General features: G+C 29.9%; 3 protein-coding genes across 4 annotated transcripts; 2 read left to right on the top strand and 1 right to left on the bottom strand.

The window, feature by feature from the left end:
• Window positions 1-1318: 1318 nt before the first annotated feature.
• On the bottom strand, window positions 1319-4085 carry Bma-pmk-1 (the record flags this gene model as incomplete). 2 transcript variants are annotated; one of them, XM_001897768.1, is made up of 9 exons in its annotated part: window positions 1319-1434; window positions 1734-1831; window positions 2000-2204; window positions 2334-2405; window positions 2580-2694; window positions 2787-2864; window positions 2965-3076; window positions 3419-3607; window positions 3961-4085. In XM_001897768.1, the coding sequence occupies 9 exons, from the start codon at window positions 4083-4085 to the stop codon at window positions 1319-1321; spliced, it is 1110 nt and encodes a 369-aa protein (XP_001897803.1). The 2 variants fall into 2 exon arrangements, with proteins under 2 accessions (XP_001897803.1, XP_042930193.1); XM_043074259.1 differs by lacking the exon at window positions 3961-4085 and having other exon boundaries at window positions 3419-3492.
• A 907-nt stretch (window positions 4086-4992) lies between these two features.
• Window positions 4993-9691, top strand: Bma-lem-2 (LEM domain containing protein; the record flags this gene model as incomplete). The annotated part of the gene is made up of 12 exons (XM_001897769.1): window positions 4993-5064; window positions 5166-5336; window positions 5413-5563; window positions 5767-5993; window positions 6272-6473; window positions 6748-6816; window positions 7216-7317; window positions 7433-7517; window positions 7622-7779; window positions 8164-8248; window positions 8482-8660; window positions 9618-9691. The coding sequence occupies 12 exons, from the start codon at window positions 4993-4995 to the stop codon at window positions 9689-9691; spliced, it is 1575 nt and encodes a 524-aa protein (XP_001897804.1).
• Window positions 9692-9978: 287 nt separating this feature from the next.
• Window positions 9979-19343, top strand: Bma-frpr-19 (LEM domain containing protein; the record flags this gene model as incomplete). Its single annotated transcript, XM_043074258.1, has 6 exons — window positions 9979-10484; window positions 14130-14183; window positions 15229-15382; window positions 17825-17995; window positions 18293-18523; window positions 19209-19343. The coding sequence occupies 6 exons, from the start codon at window positions 9979-9981 to the stop codon at window positions 19341-19343; spliced, it is 1251 nt and encodes a 416-aa protein (XP_042930192.1).
• Window positions 19344-23768: the final 4425 nt, after the last annotated feature.

The following is a 23768-nucleotide window of genomic DNA, read 5'->3' as shown; positions in this document are numbered from 1 at the left end:
TATTTTATAAATGCAACTATTATGTTCTTAATAAATAAAAGCAAAATAAAACTGCTCAATTTGGAACTGTCAATAATTTTAGGATATCACTTCTTCTACCTTCACTAATCCATATGATGTAAGAAAATATGACCAGCAGCACGATTCATCGTCAAGCAGGAAAAAACGAGTTTGCTCGAAAATATGAAATTTGTACAGTTATAAGGGTAAATATAAGCAGTATCTACCACTATTGTTTATTTGAGAATTGATAATAGTTAACCGTGATTTCATTCTGTTCGAACTATTGGAAGTGCGCTTTTAGTAGATGTTTCAATTTTTCGCAACTGAACTTGAAAAAATCATGCTAACAAAAGAATCTCTAAAAATAGATGGTAGAAACACTAAGGTTACTAGCAGGGAAATATGCATAGTCCAAAATTTGCATATACAACTTGAAACTTTATTACACAAATCTATGCTTTAAAAATATAATACCGAAACAATTTCATTTTAATTCGACAGAAGAAAAAAATTTGGTCAAATTAAGACTATACAAACAATATTATCGTGGCTTTAAAACTAAGCTGTTCGCGAGATGAACTATGTCAAAAAAGATAAAAAAATCATCACTGCTGATAATTATAACAGCTTGATGAATTGATCGGTAAATAAGAATCAATTAGATAATTTAAAACAGAAAGAGAAAACCTGGAACTACAGAAATAAAAAAATCAACATCCAATATAAATTTCGGATCTTTCCGGTTTTCCTATATATCTACATAAATTGTAAAATTACAGTAAATAAAAATAAAAGTTCTAGAAATTGCAAAACAGTATGAATAAGATTAGAACTGTTAATAAAATACTACACAAAACTATTCGATTAAGAATGACATAAAATAAATTTCATATTTACAAACTTTCCAGATTGATCAGAACTATCCAGTCATTTACTGCCATCGTCATTTATGGTACCATAAATGTATGTCAGATATAACCGAAAAAAACAATGACATGGCAAAGTTACACTGCAGCGCCTATATAATATTTATGTTGAAAAACATTATTGGTATCTATTTTTTACAAAAAAGAGAACTAAAAAACAAACAAAAAATCCATTCTAACAAAAAAGAATTTGCAAGAAAGTAGAATCGATTCAAAATCATATGGATGTCATGACAAGATAATTGAACTTTTTTAGAAAATCGCACGGAGTACTTATGCTAAAGATTTATATCACCTCAATATCATCCTGAGACTAAATGAAAACAAAAATACAAACGAAAAGAGGAAGCTTCTTCGTGTTTTAATTTTATAGTGCATAAAATCAGATCTCAACTCATCGCTCCGTTGTTTGCAGTTGGAGCAGCAAGTCGTTTTGCTCTTTCCTCCGCAAAGTCTCCAATTTCGTTCCAGATTAACTCCTTCCATTGGTCAATAGTTAAATCTCCTGTAACGTAAAAAACCATATGAGCTCATCTGAATTAGGACCTATGTGCCTCACTTCTCTACAAAAGAAAAAAATTCTTTCTCCATGCCTAAAACGATATTGGAGAATTAGGCAAATAAATAAATGACCCAAATATAATGCTAAAAAATACTCCAATTTTTTACAAAATCATCCTCATCAAAGAGAGCAAGAAAACACGTTTAATTTCCAGCTTAAATAACGAACAGTCTGTGGTACAAATCGTAAAACATTCAGAAAAAAAAAAAAAAAAACTGATTTATCAGAAGAAAAAAACGAACCATCGGAATCGATATCGAGTGGTGGCGACACGGGTTCATCAGATGGATCGTGATACTGCTTTAAGTAGGGATGCTCCATTGCCTCACTAGCAGTCGGTCTATTAATAGCTCTCTTTACTTAATGTAATTTATGTTAAAAACTGAAATAATGAAAAGAAGTTCATGTTTGATATATTTTAAAAAAGTGGAATTTCTCTATTCTTTAAGAAAATAAACTACTTTTTCCATTATAAAAAAGGTAAGAAATATACTGAGTGATAAATTACCGATAATCAGGGTCGAGATTTAGAGTTCTTTCCAGCAAATCAATAGCATCAGGTGATGCGCTTGGGAACAATCTTTTGAAATCTTTTCTGGGAGTTTTTGGAAGATTACGTATGTAATTACGAGCTTCATCTGATTGTATTTTTGATAAAAATTCCTCGTTTGGCGTACCGACTACATTCATTATGCGCGTTAATTGATCAATATCTGACCAGTTCACAAAATGCAATATTTGGTAAATTAATGAATTATATTAGCAGAAAAATGTTTATATCAGGATGGAAGGAAATTTTTGTACTTCGAAGCAAACTTTAAAAGTCACTAAAAAGTGCTTACGATCCGCTCCTGGAAACAAAGTTCGACCGGTAATTAATTCTGCCATAATGCATCCAACTGACCAAATATCCACTGCAAAAGAAAAAAAAAAAAAAAAAAAACACCTAGCTAAGACCCACGAAAGAATAATATGAAATAATCTTCGCCCACAAATAAAAACTTCTCTGATTCTATTTGCGGAAAAGATAAATCAAAATATATCTCTCCAAGCAAGTCAAATCGGTTACATATATACAGAATTATTACCTGTTTGAGTGTAATGCATCCAGTTGAGCATGATTTCAGGGGCACGATACCAGCGCGTGGCAACATACCCCGTCATTTCACTGTCAGTTTGTCTCGCTAAACCAAAATCGAGGATCTAAAACAGTACTCAGAACTTCATCCACTCTTCAATATTCGTATTCAGTAATCTTCGTCATGAGCAAGTTCTGTAAAGTGATGAAATGGTACCTTCAATTCACAATCTTCATTGACAGCTATATTTGATGGCTTCAAGTCGCGATGAATAAGACCGGCAGAATGAATATACTGTAAAATAATAATCTATTCTGTCAAGAGAAAAATGGAAAGAATTTGAATTACAATCCATATCATCAACTTCTCTTTCTCTAAGAAGGCAGGAAAAAACCTTTAAACCACGAAGTATTTGATAAACAAGGAACTGAATATGATCATCGCTGAGACGCTGAATTTTTAATATGCTTGATAAATCTGCTCCCATCAACATAGACACAAAATATCTGAAGAATATCACAAAACAGGTCTAGAAAATTATTTTCGAGAAAAAAGGAGCGATTTTAAACAAAAAGTCTTTGCATTCAGTTTTTTCTATGCTCAACTACACACAATTACGAGTTATTGTGCAAATAATAATGCCATTTGGTAAAAAACAGTAGTATTTGAGATGCTCGATCTTTTGACTTTTACTAATATATTGGAGTTCTCTCTGAAAACAACAGAAAACTGTTCATTCTTTCTATTTCAAAAATAACGAGTTAAACTAGCGATATTTCAGCAAAGCAGCCATTATAAAGGAAGCAAAAGTTAAAATACAATAATGAAGTAAGAAAAAAAAAACATACACATCTTGTAATGAAGTAGCGTTGATGTCAGGAGTGAATACATCTAACATATCGATGATATTTTCATGATTCATCGACCGTAACAACTTCAATTCACGATGCGTACGTTTTGCATGGATTGCACTTTGGAATGGTCGGGAAAACTTCTTTATGGCTACTTTTTCACCCGTTGGACGACATTCTGCTGCACTGAAACCAATATTACCTATTTATTGATCTTTAAAAATTACATCAGAATGTATTCCAATAAGGTGTCCAATAGATCCAAGTACAAGGGACCTGCCGCCGCAATCTTCATAGAAATCGAGAACAAACTAAAGCTCAGGCTTTCAGAAGTTTAATATAAAAAAATTGACGGAAGAATGCAGGAATCTTACTTCCTTTACCGTCACTGAAAATCTCAACTATCTCATAATTTAAGTTATTTAGCTCTAGAAATCGTAATTTATTATCTATCAATAAACGATTACTGAACGACTAGTACAGTCGGACAATATAAAATTAACAGGATAAGAAAAATGATCACGGAACAACAAACTAACCACACTGTTCCATAAGCACCCGTACCAACAGGTGTGAGATTCTGATAACAGTTCGGGATGATCCACACTGTCTTATTCAGTTCTACTGCATAAAACCCGGGCTTCAGTGTTCTCGTCAATTCCATTTGTTATCTCATTTATGAAATTTCACTTTTCTAAAATGAACTCAAAAAGAACTATAAATGAGGTCCGAGAAAGAGCGAAAGCCATGAGATCTAAGATAACACAAATGTAACAACAGCTCTATTGAGGCGATAAATCCAAACGTTGTCATACCCTTATCCTCGTCAAAATACGTTAGAAGTCAAAACTGATAAGAAATTCTGATAGCTTTAAGGACAATGGCCATAACGCGATGCTCTCGGAACATTATCCACTGTTCCTACCATTCTGCTTCTTTATTGCCACTCCTGTTTGGCACCAGAAACAAACGCCTCGGATGACTGACTTCTCCTTGTCCGGAAAAGGGCACACCAGTCTGTACAGTCTGGTACACGCACTCTATCACCACACACTCTCTAAACCTTGCTCTCCCTCTCTCCTCCCCGTAATATACACACTATTTCTGTTCCCTTCCACAAAGTTGTGGAGATTGTCTCAAGACACAGTCGATAATGGGTTAACTTCTAGTCTCATCCGTAGGCATACATAGTGGCATTTTGTAGTTGTCCGGATGTGTCTGTTTTTCCGTCCTGGGTGAGTGTAGTGAGTGCTTGATTAGTGTTTTGATTAAAAAAGTTTCATATTCCCTTCGTGACACTTCAATATATTGTTGATGTGAACGCAACGTCCTGTCATAACAGATGATGTGTTGAACATTGTGGAGAAAACGTGACATTTTTCATAAGTATAATAAATAAACTTGTATTGATATTTTTCCCATGAAATTTATGTGGTAGTTGTTCAGCTGGAGGGAGAGAAGCATTCTAACAGTCAAACCTATTAACTGAGCGATCGTAATTGGGCACTAAGCCAGTATATCTTCAGTGATTCATACTTTTCTTTATAAATCTAGACTATTTGACTACAGATATGTCGACTCCGATCAGAAAGTTCAGTTCGACTCGCCGAAGTTCAAAAAGTCCTGGTCGAATATTTCAAAAAGTTGGTTTCTCTTTTCTTTTTTTGTAATACAAGGATGTCTGCTAATTCGTTGTGATAATAATAGTTTGTATGCTTCAGAATCATATGCATAAAGCTTTCAGCTGCCTGCTTTGTCAGATGAAGAGTTGCGGGCTAGTTTAATCGCACTTGGCGCGAAAGTGGGACCAATAACCGCTACAACTCGTACCATCTACGAAAAACAGCTTGAGAAAAGACTCCAAAACAACAAGTCTTCAGAAACTTTCAGTAGTGCACCGGATGATCTCACAGCTGTTTGTTTTGTTAATGTAGTATCTAGAAACCCTCTGTTTTCAATATGTACAATAACTCTATGTTTATTACTTTTAGGTTCCCGATGGACGCAAACTTCCGACACCACCTCGTCCAACTATGGTTCCTCGTTCTCGTCCTTCTTATTCCGCTTCTTCCTCCTCTTACATACGAAGATCTGTGAACGACCGCAGCGATACTTTTGAAGGAATTTATTCAGCCTCAAATCGTATGCATTAACAATCTACTTATTAACTTGGCTTAATTGGTCGTTCGATGTGATGTAGTGAACCTAATGATGCAACAATTTGTACCTCCGTATTACTGTAGCTATTACTAAACTATAGCTATTACTAAACTATTCGCGCTAAATAACTGGATGGCTATTTTTCGGTTATTTCATACATAAAATTCACGAAACACTTTTTTTAGAGCGAAGGGCACGACGTCGGTTGGATTTCAGCGATAGTCAAGAAAAATTAAATTTTTCGAGAACATTTGAAGAATATGATAATGATAGTGATGATGATCATATGGAAAGTTCACGTGTAGTTCCTCCGAGTTCAGTCCTAATATCAGATACACAGAAGCCATCCTCAGTATTGTCGGTATTGAATAAATATCTGAAGTTCATTCGTCCACGCAAGTCTTTCTTAAATGTTTGTTTTATGTTTCAACCTTGATTTGAATTATCTTCATAAATAAGTAGTTCTATATGGAGACTTGAGAGAGTTCTATATTAATTAATAATTTCAATTAATGATTTTCCATTAATAATTTCAAGCTACTGTCTTACGAGCGTCTAACCATTTCAGTTTTTAAACTGGAGATCCTTTTTAATATAACGTAATTAGGAAAAGTTTTATGTCGGAAATCTTTTCTAGCCTGAACAAGGTATTACGAATGCTTTAGATTTGTTAAATTTATGAAGTTTCAGTCTACCAAAGATTCCCACTCATTTAAAGGGAGATATTCATACTCCGTTCGAGAAGCTGCACCAACACGTAGCGTTTCATTGGGTTTTGACATATCACGAGTACTATTATTCTCTCTTGTGTCTCTGTTTGGTTTCCTGCTTATTGCTTATCTGGCGACTGCAAATTCTGGTGTTTTGATCCACAGTGGTCGTATTGCATACGGTAAATGTTTTTACTTTCCGTATTTTTTTATTTTCATGGTGCATACCACAGTAGCTTTTGCTAAATGTTGTAGTTGGCATTTGAATACCTAATTTGTTGACTTAAATTAGACAGGTCGAATAAGTGCTATGTGCAAAACAAAATTTTCAGTAATTCATATAAAATCTTGCGTGTAATTTACCTTCTTTGTACAAGGAAATGATACAAATGTACTAAGATGAAATAGTAACTTCTGGACACAAACTTTTCGAAAATTACAATTCAGTTGTTGCAGTTGCTGCAAAGGATACCGTGTTTTTCTTATATACATATGCGATTCTTCCATTACTTACATTGGTTATAAGTATGCTTTTGCTTTTTTGTCAGTTTTCTGTTCGTTTGTCTTCTAAATGTTTTAACCATCATAGTCTGAAGAACTAGCATTTAAATTATATAATTTAAATGTTATTACTGAGTGCTATTCATTATATAATTTAAATGCTATTACTGTGACACGCATCTTAATCGGCATTACAAGGAATTAAGCTTCCAGTTACTGAGCGGAGTTCATCCGTAGCTTGGGACAATCTTTACCTATAATGAACTTTTTCTCTCCAAAAAAAAAGTACTGTTTTTAGTCTGTTTGATAGTTCTGCCTGATTAGTTACTGAATAATGCCAAAAAATGTGTTTGGTTTTCTGAATGTTAATTCATAATTCAGTTTAAAATAATAAGGTTGTTGTAATTAAAGTTTTTTTTGCAGTATGTGGAATAATGATTGGTATTTATATGTTACGACTCTATCAGACAAAAAAAAAAGCTGAAGATAAACAGCGTATTTTTGACCTCATTGAGAAAATTACTGGTGGGTTTGTATCGAGGTCAATATACTAGACTTTTCTTTTTATGTAAAAATGTTTTATCAGTTCTACATATATGTGAGAGATGTGGTAATGCATCATTTTTATACCTTTTTGCAGATATCATTCGGGATGCAAACGAACAGGGTCAAGCATATATCGCCGAACCTCATGTGCGAGATATGCTTCTTCCACCATCTAAGAGGTTTCTTTTATATGTAAAGCATTTTTCGTTTTTCAAGTTGAAAATGAAATTCGTAGATGAATTGTTTGTATTACAATAAAGATGAAATTTATATATTTTGTTAGAATGAATAATAGCCCGGAATGGCGCCGGTGGCAGGAAGCGGTTAAATTTATCAATCTGAATGAATCACGAGTAAGCACGGAAGCTCGAATTATCAATGGTGTAGAGTGTTCTGTATGGCGGTGGATTCCTGCCAAAAAGAATGGTTGGCAGGGTAGTGGTACGTATATTATAATTTATGTTTCCATTCATTTATCCAGAGTAGTTTGTTCCATTCGTTTAAAAAGAAATACAGTGCAAAGTACTGCATTTCGTTTTGAAGCAATCTTGCACTATATTTCTCTTTCCTATATCAGTAAGGTTTGGATATTCATGGCAAAAGACGTTTTATAAATTTAGCACTGAATGATGTTATTGATCTTCTGGTATAAGGATAATGTACATTCATTGAAAACAAGAATTCAAAAACGAGACAATTTGTTTGGATATGTAATCCAAAAACACTTGCCCTGCATAATTATTGGAAGAAGCATTATAATTTTTAATTTGGTATTTATCAAAAGTATTCGAAATAATACATTTATAATAATCAGATTTGTTACAGCTTTTGATGGAAGTATGCGGCGCAGTATGTTAAGTCAGGCTCCATCGCATTGTCTGAAGCTGCGTGGAATGTTTTCTTCAGCGAAGTATGTTCCTTTGACTGATTAAGTTTTTGAAGCAAGGATTTTAAGGATGTAACAGTGTTGTTCACCCTTTATTCTGCACTGGATTTCCCGACTTTAGTGAAATTCGACAAGAATATAGAAATCAGAATGAGTCGTGTATTTCTGTTTGGAAAATTGTGTTGTGGAAAAGATTGCTGTGCTTCTTTATGTTCCGTTCAATTCATAAAATGTTTTCGGAAGTGAAAATGTTTTAGAGATTACGAAACAAAATTTATGAATCTGAAGGAAGCTTTGCTACAGAAAATAGCTCCAATTAAGCCATTACATGTTTATGTGGAAAACGATTCTAAGGAGGGGGTGATGTTTGCTCGTTTCGCGTCATTAACCGATTGCAGTTGTGCTTTTAAATCATTACATGGGACTTGGTTCAACGGTATGTGTCATCTCAATTCTCTAACTGCATTTCAAAATGACAATACAAAACATCAATTTTTCTTGAGAATTCGAACCATTTAAAATCAGCAGTTACTATTTTTTATATAATGCTTTTCTGACTTGTCTTAAAATTTTACGGTTCTGGAAACAGACCATTTCTTTCAAAATACTTCATCTTTCGAATTACTGAATAAAAATTTACCAAATTGACTGGTCTAATTTCGAGATCTTTTTATTGTTTACAATATATGAATGGTCGAGAGTGAAGGCATAGTTTTGAAAAGCTACAGGGTAGATTGAATCGAAGGAAAAAGTGAGAAACACATAATGTTAATTTGTTAATGAAAGCATGCTCATAAGAAAATGTTGAAGATTTTAATTCTTAAAATAAAGTTCCAAAAAATATGAGGACTCTTTTTTCTTTATTTAAACTGAAAAGATTTAGGCAGCCTACAATGGCTTTTAATTTTGTAGTTTTGGACATGGGAAAAAACAGAAGTTTTGAGGAATAAAAGAAGTCTGTAAAATCAATCAAATAAATAAGCTTTATTTCCCTAATTAAGCTGGACAACTGCTTGTACTTGTGATGACATTAAAAAGTGCATCTGTGATGACATTAGAAAGTGTGTTGACATAAAAAAGCAGCATCTGAAACTTGTATTATCTATAGTAATAAAACGCTAGTCTTAAGATCATCATCGGCCATATGTTTCTCATTTTTATTATATTCCTGAAGATCAGTAAGTAGAAATTCAGGTGGGCCACATTTGAAAATTTATGCATAAATTTAAAATTTCCCAAAAAGATATCTGATTATTTTTGATTATAGTGAAGAGATTTTCGCAAGGAACTGTATCTATGATTTTTGAGGATGAAATGTCTGATATTTTGAATTAAATGCCCAAATAATGGAATTGTACATACTTTTTGTCGGAAGTTTAGAATTGCGTTTCAGGTCAATTGGTTTGGGCGAAATTTCTGCGTGATGAACGCTACGAGCAGCGATTTCCTAATGCATTACGCCAGTGAAGAGGGAACTGGTGCATTGTTCAAGCCGTTAATGTTTATGTATTATCCATTCCATCCGTCACTGGCGATATGTATGTTATTGCTGGCGGAAGCTTAACGGCTGTTGCTGTTATTGCTGAGGCTTGGAGAGGGTAATCAACTCTTTTACTCTACTCATGTTTTTTCAGAAGGGGCGGGACTGCTAAAGACGGATACTTTCTCAGCCTAGGCTACTATTCCAAGCTTTTAATCGTGTTTCTGTTTCACGGTCTCAGTGACCCTAAACGAGGTCTGTTTAGCCCGCAGTTATGGATTTAGTCGCAGCCGATAAGATTTCTGATACTACAAATGCTGTTAATTCCAATATTTCGGCTACTATTAGTAGTATTGACATCAGTGACCTTTCACGGTTATTCATTCCTACTGTCTCGGCATCCCATGAGTTCATACTTAGCAATATCAGAGATAGCAATAATAGTACAGTGGGAAATGAACATCAATATGATAACGAATCACCAAAATGGTGCACAATATTGTCTGTTGATTGTGAATGCCATTTGTCGTATCAGTTTTATGCATATGAGGAAAGGCTGCTGCTTGGCCTCATCACTCTACCAATTATCATGTTTGGCCTTTGCGCAAACATTACCTCCATCCGTATATTCACCCATCGTTTCATGTTTTCCTCATCCATTAATTGGTACCTCGCAATTCTGTCTAGTTCTGATACACTTATTCTATTTTCTGCATTCTTTGTTCTGTCGTTACCCAGACTGGGTGAATATGCGAAGACATGGTCGGCTACCAGATTCAGGTTCTTGTTTGAAAATTTCATCGATCAAGTTGACTTTTATTCTTTACCATCATTCAAAATGGCGTGTGTTCTCGATCTTTTCGCTTGTCGCTTGTCTTTTGTACTGTAGATGTAATTGATGTTTAAATGGTAGGTGGAAGCACATGAGCTGCCTCGTTAGCAGTCATCCGAAGTCTTCCTCGTCAATAGCATTTGTAAATCCCGTTTAAATTGTTGTGCATTCAAATCCAGAAAGTTATTCTACTTTTTGTTATATATTTTTATATTTGCGTTTAATCTTTCTTCTACTACTCTAATCCAGTAATGCAACAAATCCTTGAATTAGTAGAAATCCCAGAAATCGTCCAGAGAAAATTTTTCTTTTTCTGAGGGAGAGAGGGAGAGGGAGGAAGATTACCATTTGTTTCCATTTTGGAAGGGTTGATTCCTGTGTGGTGTCTGTGAGGATGACTGATATTTGTGGCATCATATCGAGCAATTTTAATCGCACTAAAATTGGAATCTTTAATATTTGGTGATCAGTTTGCTTGTTATTTACTTTCTGATCGTGGTAGGAAATGCAACTCTTTAAATAGGTTACCTTTAAATAAGTCTAGTTTTGAGCAACTTCCGAAAAAAACAAAAAAAAAAAAAAAAAATGGCTGAAATAAACGTGATATCGATAGAAAAGAAAAATTATGATGATAAGTTAAAAGCTTTCTGTGATGCATATTTGGTTCCAAAAAGAATAAAGTTGTGCTCAGTATAGGTGTTTTACACTCTCTAGGCAATATAATACATAACGTAGGCAAGGTTTGAACTAGTGTCAAGAATAGGACGACATGCAGAAACATATTTTTTCCCTCGTTGTTCACAAAAAGGACAGGAAGGGTATTTTACGTTCATCCATATAAATTAAGGCGAAGTGGAGTTGAGAATTTCAGATGATCCGTAAAGGGAATTGATGGAAGTGGGAGGAGAGAATGGAGAGATGATAAAGAGTTAATAGTTTCGCGTATGTTAAATCATATCCTTAGCACACAATTTAATTTCCAGCTGATTTTGTTCTGTCTTCTGTATATGTTCTATTACCTTGATTTTTATTGTTTGGTTGAGAAATTAATCAAAGTCTGTAAATAAATTACTTTAAAGTAGCAGCCTTTGGTCAAGTTCTATGAGACTTGTCAACGCATTCATTATAATTTGCATAAAACTCGGCGGAAGGTTATTAAGATTAAAAACATGGATGAAGTCAGAGAAAGAAATCTTTAGTGTGATAAGACTGTTTGAGGTGTTGACAGGTCACAACATAAAATGCCAGTATTTGAACTATAACATATGAGAATGCCAGTATTTGGTGAACTATAACATATAACCCACTGTTAGAAATTTTCAATTACAAAAATAGCGAAACATAGTTTGTTTCTATTGCAGTTGTTAAGCATTTTTGTTTACAGTTCTTCCTGAATTTTTTAAAAGATTAAAAATTTAGCACTTCTTAACAGCACTGCTGAAATTGGTCTTGAAAATGACTGTCTGGAAGTATTTCTCTCTCTGTTTCTGAGATATATAGGTACTGAAAAAAGTGGAAGGAAAAGTAGCGATGTTAGGTGATTAATTAATGGTGATTTAAAGTATAATGAGAACTTCTAGATTCTAACTGGAATGCTCAATTGTAAAAAGTCGTCTAACTGGTATTTTTCGTTGGGCAGGACTGTTGTCCTTTTATCAGATTCATTGAACCAACTGTCGTTTTTCTATTTCTCACTAGATGCTTAAGCAACAATTCCACATTCTCTAAAACGTCATGAGGTCAAAATCTACCCACCAGAATAAACTTGAAATTTATCAATCGTTAGATTTCAAATTCTTCAAAAAAAAAAAAAAAAAAAAAAAAAAAAAAAAAAAAAAAAACAAGCATATTGTTGAATAGTGATGCTTGTTAGCTCATGAAATAATAATTTCAAAAAACAGGAACATAGTACGTCTACCATGCACTTACTTTACGCTCTAATGCTGCTTTCAAAATTGGTCATTCAAATTTAACAAGTTATAACCTAAAAATGAGGTTTTTCTTCTTTCCATTTTTTTCCCTTTTTTTTTAGTGTGAGAGAATATACCAAAATTCTTAATTGTTTTTTTCCTTCCCGAAAAGAGAGGTATTTTTTGAGATATTTTTCCGCTTTTTTCTTTTCATTTCGCTCATTTTACCAATCGAATTTTCATCAGAATGCTCCAAGATGACTAAAAACAGGAATCTATCCGGAAAAGAAGGACTCAGAATTCGAATGAAAACTTTTACAATTTTTTGTTAAACTCTGAATCCTTTCATCTATTATAAGTCTGCAGGAGTATTTAATCATTCGAGCAACCATTTGTTTATTTATATATACGTAAATATAGATGGGGAAAGAGAAAGAGGGACAGAGAAAAGTGGTCATGAAATTTTGGACTAGTCTAATTTTTGTTAGACGAATAAAATACTTGTTCAGAAATAGCAAACATTTGTGCAAATAAATGAAAAGTATATTGGAAAACATCATAAATAAATAAAACATTTCGTTAATTATTCTCGCTTATCATAAGTAAATATCCCTGGATTACTGAAACATACAAATTTACAACAAAACTTAACATAATTAGAATAGTATCTTATCCTGTTTATTGTACATTACAAATGCAATTAGATGAGAATGTATGTCATTCCCATAATTGGAACAAATTTTCTTTGAGAATGCTATAAATATCCGTGTTCAAACATGAAATAAATATCTTGATGAACATAACAAATTTATGAGTAATGTAAACAGGATAAACGATAACAGGTGACGGATGAAAAAATAATGATAATTAACATTAAGCAACACATCTGCATCGATGTGATTTTTGTTATTTTAGTTTATTGGTTATTAAGAAATGTGAAACAAAATAAAAGAGAAGGAAAAAGAGATGTATAATGAAAGAAAATTTGAAGATTATTGAATTTCTTATTAATATCATCCAAATAGCAGTTGTCTCGGCAACTGGTCTCTGTTTCAGAAACTTTTCAAACCTCATTTAAACATAGCTAAATAGTGAGCAAAATTAAAAGAAAAGCAAATTTCCTTTATAGTTTAAACCACTATTTGAATATTATTAATAATTAATAGCAACTGATTATAACGGAAATAGGTGTCCATATTAGGTTGACTTGCAGTGTTTCAGTATGACATAATTTGTCATTTTGTTCGAAAATGTAACAATTTTAATAAAGTCAATAAATCAGTTCTTTGTTTTTCTTTTCAGAATTAAACGAAGAAATTGCTTAAATGGTTGCAAAAAGAAGGCATGATAAGTAGTAGTGAGAATATTTAAATGTAAAAAATTGAAATTTGTTATGAAATTGAGAGTGACATTAAATATTTAAAAAAATAAACAACTGAAAGCTTTTCTTCAATAGAGCTTTAATATTTGATAAAAAGAAAATCTTTTCTTAACTATTTTATAAAATTCATTACCACTTCTTCATTGATTTGATGATTTCATTTCATTTCATTTATTGTAAAAATTCATTGATTGTTAATGCCTTCTTTTATTTGATAAAAATTTCTAAAATAGTATATTTTGCATCACTCACCATATATTTCTCTAAAATGTTCTTAATTAAATAAGAAATCCAAATTTCAGTTATTGGGTTGCACCTTATATGTATGGCCTGATGACTCTCGCTCAAACAATAAGGCAAGTTTTTTTGTCAACTAACCACTTACATCTTCTTTCAGTTCATCTTTTCCTTCTTTTTTTCTCTCTCTTCCTATCAATTATCAAGACTTATCAAATTTAAATATTTGATTTTTTTTAAACAAAGGACCAGATCGTTGTGTTTAGAAGCATTGTCTGAAAATCTTTAAAATATTTATAAAATCAAAGTTACCATTACCATCTTTAAAATGATAAGTTAAAATTCTCTTTAGAATAAATTAAAAAAAAAAATTCAACCGAAAAAAAAAATATATTTCACTATCAATCTTTTTATTTGATAGAAATCGACAGCTGTTTCTTATTTCGACATATTCAGAAGGCATTTTTTTTTTCAATGCTGTGAAATGTTTTCTAGCTTTTTTCCTTGTTATTTTGGAAGTTTCGAACTAGGAAATAAAAAAATTGAAATGGCCAGAAATTTCATCAATCAGTGAAGTGCATTGGTCTTTCTCCTCAATGTATCAACAATGCTTTTATCATAACAAAGGATAAATTTTCGTATATTTCACTTTTCTTTTATAAAATTTCATTTGAAAACTGTAACAAAAACGAGAAAAAGAATTGTCCCTTAAAATTCTGAAAATTAATAATTAAAATTTTTTAAGACAATGCAATTTAATTAGTTAAAAGACGCAATTAGCTTCAGCTTAAATGATGAGCGATTTTTAAATACAATGTTAGAGTAAAAATATGCCTCAAAAAAAGTTAGAAAAGAAGGTAAAAAAATACATAAGTACTAATAGTTTAAAAAATGACTTTTATTTTGCAATTGAATATATTTGCATGAAATTGCCACCACTGCATGAAAATATACTTTAAACTCTGAATTCTACGATAATTACTCCATCATTCTTTCATTTTTATTTCCAAGAAATTGGATGTGAAATAATTTCATCCATAAAATTTCGTAAAAATTCACATTTAATAATGATTGTATCATAAAGCACTTCATCTAATCAATAAAAATATGATTGACATTATTGTATTAATTGATGAAATCATTAATACAGTGGAATAATTATAGTGTATGGATGACAACAGGTATGTCTGTCCATCGTTATATTGGCGTATGTTTACCATTTAAAACATCAACGCTCCTGAAAACGGCTCGAGTTCGGATATTTATCCTATCACTACTCGGATTTTCTCTTCTCTTCAATATTACTCGATTCTTTGAGGTAAATTTTCTTTGTTAAACATAAATCGATACAAGCAATCGTATTATTTACATTTGCTTTTGCTTAAAGTTCCAGTAAATAAGCAAGATTTAATTCCTGAATGGTTTCGCTTCGGAAATTTTGCAAGTAAAATTGACTTGTAAAAGAAAAGGAGAAGAAAACAGATGAAAACGATTTGAGTAAAATTAATGCTGCCATAATGAGAGAAAAAAAAAATCCAATTTGTATAATTCATTTAATTTTAAATTATTTTCGATTTATATAAAATTTATTTATTAATATAAAATTGATATTAAGTGTGTTATACGGTATCAAAATATTTCTTTATCTCATTTTTGCTTATTATGGTGAATACGACCAAAAGGTTAAATACAACCATCGACTTGCCAGTGAAAATATTAGGAATATTCAGAGTACGAGGGAATATTTCCCGAGAGAAATGTTTTCCCGAGGGAAATATCAATAGCCACGATGATTTATCACTCTTCTTCAAAGCAAATCCAAATTTATTGATGAATTGTTAAATTCATAGTTTTGCTGTAAAAATAGCATTGCTCCAATATTTTTGTTTTTTATTTCTTTTTTTCTACTTTGGAAATTTATTTGGAAAGACATAGAATAAGAAATAAAACACAAATGAATTTGCATCCATTAAATTTAATTTATTCCCATAAGTTGACCTTTTTTCGAGTTAATATATGGTACTGTTGAATGTCAATGATAATACTAGAATATGATAAATGCAAAAGCATTTAATAGAATTCCAATTTCAGACAAATGACAAAAATATCAATTAACGATGCAAAACGTTTGGAGAAAGGGATTAAAGATATTATACATCCTTTTATAAAGGAGCAATTTAGCTAACACAACTATTTTTTTTTTTTTTTTAACCCAGAATTAGTCCACTGTTATTTAGAATTAAATTACTTTATGTTAAACATTTTTTTACAAATTTTGGTTTGAAATTAAAACATATTATGTATGGAATGGCGTAAATAAAATCATGATAATATCAAAGGAAAGTTAGAATCTAAAAAAAAAAATCCTTTCACTATTTTTTCAAGTCATTCTTGGTTTTCCGACTTTTCAACTATCAAAGTATAACTAGAAAATTGATTACATATTTTCATCTTGTGTTGGTATAATGTTGATTGATTTAAAAATAATTCGAATGTGCCAGATCTGCTTCATTTCTTTTTATTTCTTTTTTTAAATTAAGTCATCCGGTTAATTGCTTCCCAATTTTCAATTTATTTGAAGCTAATCAGAATTTTTTGTTGGGGCAAACTTTTAATTGTAATCGAAAATTTAAATGTAAAAGGAATTTATAATGAAAACATTTCTACTAATCTTCTAGTTTTCAGAAAATTTCAGTCCATATTGAAAATAATTTTTAGGATGAATTGCAGTGCATAGATTTGTTTCTCTAATGCTATTAGCATAGAATTAGCGTTTACTCAGTTAAAGGAGCAGAAAAAAAGAAAAAAAAACTCAAAATTTATAATCCATTAAGATATTTTGAAAGAGAAAAGTGGAAGAAAAATGACTGAGCATTAGAAGTAAATGAGATAAATAAGCAACGAAAACAAAATAAAAGACGAAGAAAAAAAGAGAAAATTCATTCTTATCATTGCTATGTATCATTTGTGGAAGATATTTTAATTGAAAATAAATAATTTATTTCATAAAATTTAAAACATAATTTAAAAACACTAAACAAATTTTCCTCATTTATCCCTATTCTTCATGAAGACGTATTCTTTTATTTATATCACAAAAATTTTCATTTGAGTTACAATCATCGAATAAATAGTTTAATTAAATAATTGGATTTAATTAAAAAAAAATAATTGGTGGTCATATCCAGTATAGAATTCAAGTTGGATTGGGATGATGCATTAAACGATTTAGCAGAATCTTAAAGAATCTTTAAAAACCGTAATTTTTAAACAATAAGAAATTTCATTAAAGTTTACGAAAGAATATAATAATCATTGGAAAGGATGAAACATAATAGTTTTATCGGCTTATTAAATTCCAATATAAGATCAAAAGTCGATAATGAATGAGTCAATATGAAATGTAAAAGTTGATGATGACTGATGTCATTGAATGACTAATGGTATAAATGAATTCTAAATCCCAAAAGAATTAGAATTTGAAATTGAGGGAAAAAGATATGATAAGAATGAGGTAGAACTGAAGATATTACTATTATAAAAACAACAAAAAATAAAATAAAAGAGAAAGAAGCATTTGAAAAGAAGCTTTCAATTGGAAAATGTTGATTGATTAATATAAAATAAAAGTTCAATAGACTTAAATGTTAAATTCTAAAATTTATCAATCATCAAAATATAATTTAATCTATGAATTAATTACTGATAATTAATATACTTATAAATTTTATTTCTAAAATAACCGTAAGTTTAATTTTAGGTGCGTGTTGTCAATAACTGCTTTCGATCAAATATAAATGCCTTCATTCCGGTGTTAGTCCCATCAAATCTACGACTTAATCAAACTTATCGCCTTATATTTTTTGGTTGGGCCTATACCATATTGATGTTTGTGCTGCCATTTACATTATTAATTATTTTAAATTCTCAGGTTAACTTTTTCAACCATTGAAAAGTTTAATTAAAGCGTAGATAATTTCAATTAGTGGATAAATTTTTTAATCCAATTATTATTACACAATGCTAATGGCAGCTAAAATTATAAACATCCTAATAGTTTATTTAATATCAAAAGACATATTATGCTGAATAATCGGTTTATTTAAATTTCAATTATATATTTTTTCCAAAATAAAATAATTTAATTTTTGAACTGATTTAAATTTAAATTAGATTAGAGTTTATAATGGGAATTTAACACTTTGCTTAAAGTATTGATTATTTTCAGGTACTACTAGCTATTCGACGATCAAATCGACTACATAGGAGACAAAGTATGGTACCCGATGAATCGCTAAAACAAGCGGAACGAAAAGAACGCCAAATATCAATAATGCTTATTGCAATTGTACTTGTTTTCCTCTCCTGCAATACGTTAGCATTTGTAGTCAATATTCTTGAAAATGTTGGCTATGACAATGCTCTCTACGTTTCGCTTGTCACTTACAACAATTTCTTGGCAAGTTTTTTTTTTTCATAATATTTAGTGAATTATGATGATACTCTCCATATTTGTCAAGGAATTGAAATTAAACTGGGAATGTATCGATTACTTGCAAAAACTGAGCTAGACATGTTATTATTACTCAAATAAAATGAAAGGTATTAAATTAAGGAGAAAAAAACTGCGCAGAATTCAGCTAAATTAACAATTTCTAATATGAAATAAAATTATTAAAAAGTAATTTGAAAGAATAGCACTATTAATAATAATAAAAAGTTAAAACAATATCAATAATAATAATCAACAAAAAGAAAAACTATCAATAAAACAAATAAAAGTTAAATTATGATTAACCAAGGTATAAACTCAAATAAACATAACTACTATTTTTGAAGTTTGAAATCTTAATAAATTGTTCATTTTTTGAAGCACATTTATGAGAATAAAAGAAAAATGAAAAAGATGAGGCGCGATTTTCCGTCATAAATTTTAGATATCACAATCATCAATATTTTTTTTCTTTTTTGCCTTAAAAAAATTCTTTACACTTGTTATTTATAGAAATGTCCAAGTTTTTATTTCGTATGCATACTCATCTTTTACTTTACGTATTTTTTGGCTTACATATTTTTTGCAAAAATAAAAAATTTTCATACTACTAAAAAGTTTTTTTTGGGTTAATTAATTATAATTATTTTAGGTAATGGTGAATGCATCATGCAACATAACAATATATATGTTATTTTCGGATAAATATCGTCTGTTATTACGACATTATATGACATGTCATTGGTCAAGGGATGGTGAATTACTTCTAACAACAAATACTGCATAATATAATCACTTCGATTTAAATTTTGCTGCTTCATTTTAACCAAATTTCCTTTGTGGGCTATTAATTACTTCAAATTAATTCATTAATATTTTTTTCTTTTACAATTGTGACTGAATGCAAACATTTTTAATATTAAAAAGTTAATAAGTGAAATATGATAACCTTATAAAGAGATGCCCACAAAGGAGAATTGTTTATACCATGCACGGGTTATTCCTTTAAGTTTATAATATATGTAAATGTATGCTAATTGTTCACATATGTAAACATAGAAGATTACAATTGTGCTATAAATTCTCAATCGAATTTAATTAATCAACTATTGAAATTTTTCATTTCAAATCAATGGAACTAACTTTTCTTAATAGCGAGAAATTTAAACCTATTTTATGCCTGTGAAAATATTATCAATTCTAACAATGGTGACAAATTTCCGGAAATGAAACAATTTTAATCTGTGAGGAGAAAGAAATGCCCCAAGTAAAAAAATCCGAAATAGTTAAAATGTGAAACAAAACAGAAAAAAAGCAACTGCTTAATTAGGTTATAATTTTAAAAAAAAATTTCACAAAATTTAATGATATTATAACTCATAGTTATACTAACGGATGAATAAATTACAATTTTTTTAAGAAATCAATCAATGCTCGATTTATAATTTATGATGAAATCCATAGAAAGCGGAGTATTGAATGAACGAAGGATAATTCTCTTAATCTGGATGACAATATATCATTACACATATTGTGTTCTACAGTTTATCAATGAAAAAAAAATTTTTTTTTTATCACTAGAAGGAAAATTTATGGAAGTAGTGATGCTTAATTTGTAAATAAGTTAACAATTAGAATGATGTGAGCAGAATTAAATTCCTTTTAATAATATAATAACCTGAAGTGATTGCAAGCAATTATTATAAAAGGAATAAATGAGATAGGGGTAAAAAAGTGTTAAACCGTTCTGTTATAAAATTATGAAATTAATAAACTAAATTTCAATTGTCACTCCTCTTCTTTTTTTTTTCCTCTTTCTCTCCCCCACACACACACAACTCCTCTTCTCTCTTTCCCTTTCATCTTATAGATAAGTAAATGAATAAATTTCGAAATAATCACAATTTATTCCTCCTACTGATATTTCATAGTCTTCTAAACTTTTTAACTATTTATTTGTTTTAATTCCTTCTTTTTTTTATGTTCTGCTACTTTAAGCATATAAGAAATCGATTATTGCATTTTAATGTGTAATTAATTTGCATACATATCATAATAGACCGGATGGATAGGTGGGCCTATTCATAATAATTAATAAACTAGTAGCAAGTGATAAACATATTTAAATTAAATTGATAATCAAACTTCAATTCTTTCGCTGGGATCTATATGAAGCACTTTTCTCCTCGAAGTCATTTGTAACACTGATAATAAATTGACTGACTTTATATTATTAATTAGCAGTGATATCTGTGCAATTCCCAGCTATGATCATCCTATTTTTATTTTTTCATTTTTTTGCTACCAGCCATCAAACATAGTTGAGTATTGAATCTTTTCAATTTTTACATATTAATATTTTTGATTATTAAACTGAATGTATGGCTATCATATGTTCCTACCTATTCTCTCATATGACCAATAGGTATTAAAACTAAAAAGATGAAACATCAATACCACCTTATTAATGATGAACTTCAAGGTTGATATCATAAGTTAGGCTCAAATAAAAGGTCACATATTGCCATATACATCATTGTCTCGTTGTCAAAATCAAAGAATGAAAAAATCGTTCCACTAAATTAACAAACTGCCTTTTACTCTTTAACTGTTTCTATGATTCAATGTAGAGGAAATTTTCCATTACTGAATATCCACCTTACTTCAATTTTTAAAGTCTATTTCCATCTTATTCCAGTTTTTCAATCTCGAAACCTTCTGAAAGCCTTCACAGCCTATTTTCGATGGTCAACAAATTTGATAGTTTGATATTTCAAACAAATGAATAGACGAAGAGGATAAAATCTAAGATATCATTTGCATTTCAAAAATGATTTTGTGAAGCTATTGAATTCATACCTCACTTACAAAATCACTCATTGAAAAGTTTCTATTCCATTTATTAATTACTTGAGAAATTCAATCAGATAATAACCAATGGCAATATTGAATGTAAGATTTTTTAAAAATATGTCTTAGATTTTGATCCCCTTCTGAAATATCATCTATTCATTCATATTCATTTTTTTTTTAAAGAAAATAAAGATAAAAATTCAAATAAAATTAAAGGATTTTGGAATTTTTGTTAGACATATCCGATGTTTCTGTTTCTGATGAAAACGGTGAAGAGATTGTTAAAATGAATGAGGAACCAGCAAATGAACAAATGGAATGATACGGCAGTACGAGAAAAAAAAACATCGCTAATTAAATACGACAATAAATTAAAATAACAAACATTAGTTATAGCAAGTTGAGCTCATTAACTGATTGCTATGAATTCTCTATCTACCAATTTATTGCGTTTGCATTATTCATCTCAATTGAAGTTTGTTATTTCTAATACAATCTGGATAAACAAAAAAAAAAAAAAAAAAAAAAAAAAACAATTGTTGGGAAAAAATCAAAAAAAAGAAATAATTTCTCATTTACTGGAGATGAACCTAAACTTTATAAATAACCATATTTACAGTTAAAACTACCGCTAAACATTTCCATCATCAATTACGTGGCATTACCATGTTATCATTACCTAAGTTATTATCCAAATTATCATAAATTTTAGCAACAACTCAAGAACAGTATCAGTTACAGTATCATTGCCAAACTTATGCAAAATATACAAAAAAAGATAAAAATTAGTCTTTTGCTTTCAGAAAAAATTTCACTCGTGAAAAAACGTAACAATAACCTTTTGCAGACGCCATTCATAAGCAGAAATTTACCACATCATTGGTCAGAAAGATGGCAGATGCCAGGAGAGTAATGAAATTAATTCTTCAATGAGTAATTGTATTACTGAAATGTATTTCTCAAAAATCAACAATTAGCAAAATTATCTAGTTTTAATAAATACAGTCAAAAATTTATTGAATTTAGAGAAAAACAAGCATAAAAAAATTTGTGATAAATACATAAATTATTTTGGAAGGAAGTTATTTCAGATAATATCATTAAAAAATTCGATAAATTGCAGTAAACATTTCTAATATATCAGATCACTTATTGCTAATTATTATAGAAGGACTCAAAATATGCAAATGTTATTACTTCAGATAGCTTTCAATAAGTTTAATCAAGGTATCTTCATTATAAGAAATTGCAATAGTTGTTGATTAATAGTCAACTATATAAATTTTCGGAAACTTAAACGAGATGCTCTTGCTACTTCCTTAACGAAAATTAGTTTGTTCAATTCATCGATAAGGTTAAACGACATGTAATTTGACTTGACAACTTTATTAAAATATTTAACAAAATGTTGTTTACCTGTTATTATTCAAGTGTAGTGAAAAAAAATTTGCAGAAATTACTGTATAATATGTTGCGAAAAATCTTAGAATGCAAATGTTAATGTTAAGTAATTAATCAAATTTATTTCCCGGAATTTCTTCGTAGTCTAAAAATCCCTAATTTTCTACTGGTTATTACATCAAATAACCAAAACGTATGACTATTAAATGGAAAATTGAAATTATAAAAAGCAATCAAATTTACAAATTTTCTAATCAAAAAGCAAAGCAATTTTTATGGATATAGCAGAATGTATTGTTCATTTTGAATTATTTATTAAAATTTTCATTAATTTGCGTTCTTCTACCATTTCTTTTTCATTATGATCTAAATTTTAGAAATTTAAATATACAATTGTCATATTTGTATTAACTCATGATACTAAGTTCCTGAAAAATTAGATCGTTAATCTTTTTTATTATTCTAAAAAAAGTTTTCTTTTATTGTATAACAAATGCTTTTGTTCATTTCCTATAATAATATTTTCAAGATTTTATTAATCGCTAATTCTCCTAAAAATTATTGCATATAAATACTTTCACAGCAGTTATGTGAAAAAATACAAAAATATAAAACTCATTTTATTAATTGCAAATATCATTGGAGAAAATTTATGCTTCCTGATTTTTTTCTTTCCCACTCTTTTGATGTTTATTGATCAAATTTCGATTCAGTAAAATTAAAGTTGTAGATTTGTTATTATGTTATTTTAGTGAAAATTAAAATTTCATTTCAAATTTTTCTTTTTTAAAATATCTCATTTGAGGAAGTTAAGAAGTTTTGGTTTTTTTTTTTTTTGAAAAAAACGAAACAAAACAATATAAAAGAAACCTTTTTGAAAAAAATCTTATGTTCTCCAAAAAAAGAAAAAAAAAATCGTAAACTGAATTTGTTGTACTTTGATTTATCATACCGAAAT

This window comes from Brugia malayi, assembly GCF_000002995.4.
Source record: "Brugia malayi strain FR3 genome assembly, contig: Bm_v4_ChrX_scaffold_001, whole genome shotgun sequence".
NCBI classification, from domain to species: Eukaryota; Metazoa; Nematoda; class Chromadorea; order Rhabditida; family Onchocercidae; genus Brugia; species Brugia malayi.
Note: the sequence above shows the minus strand (reverse complement) of the source record. Positions and strands in the feature narration are given on the sequence as shown.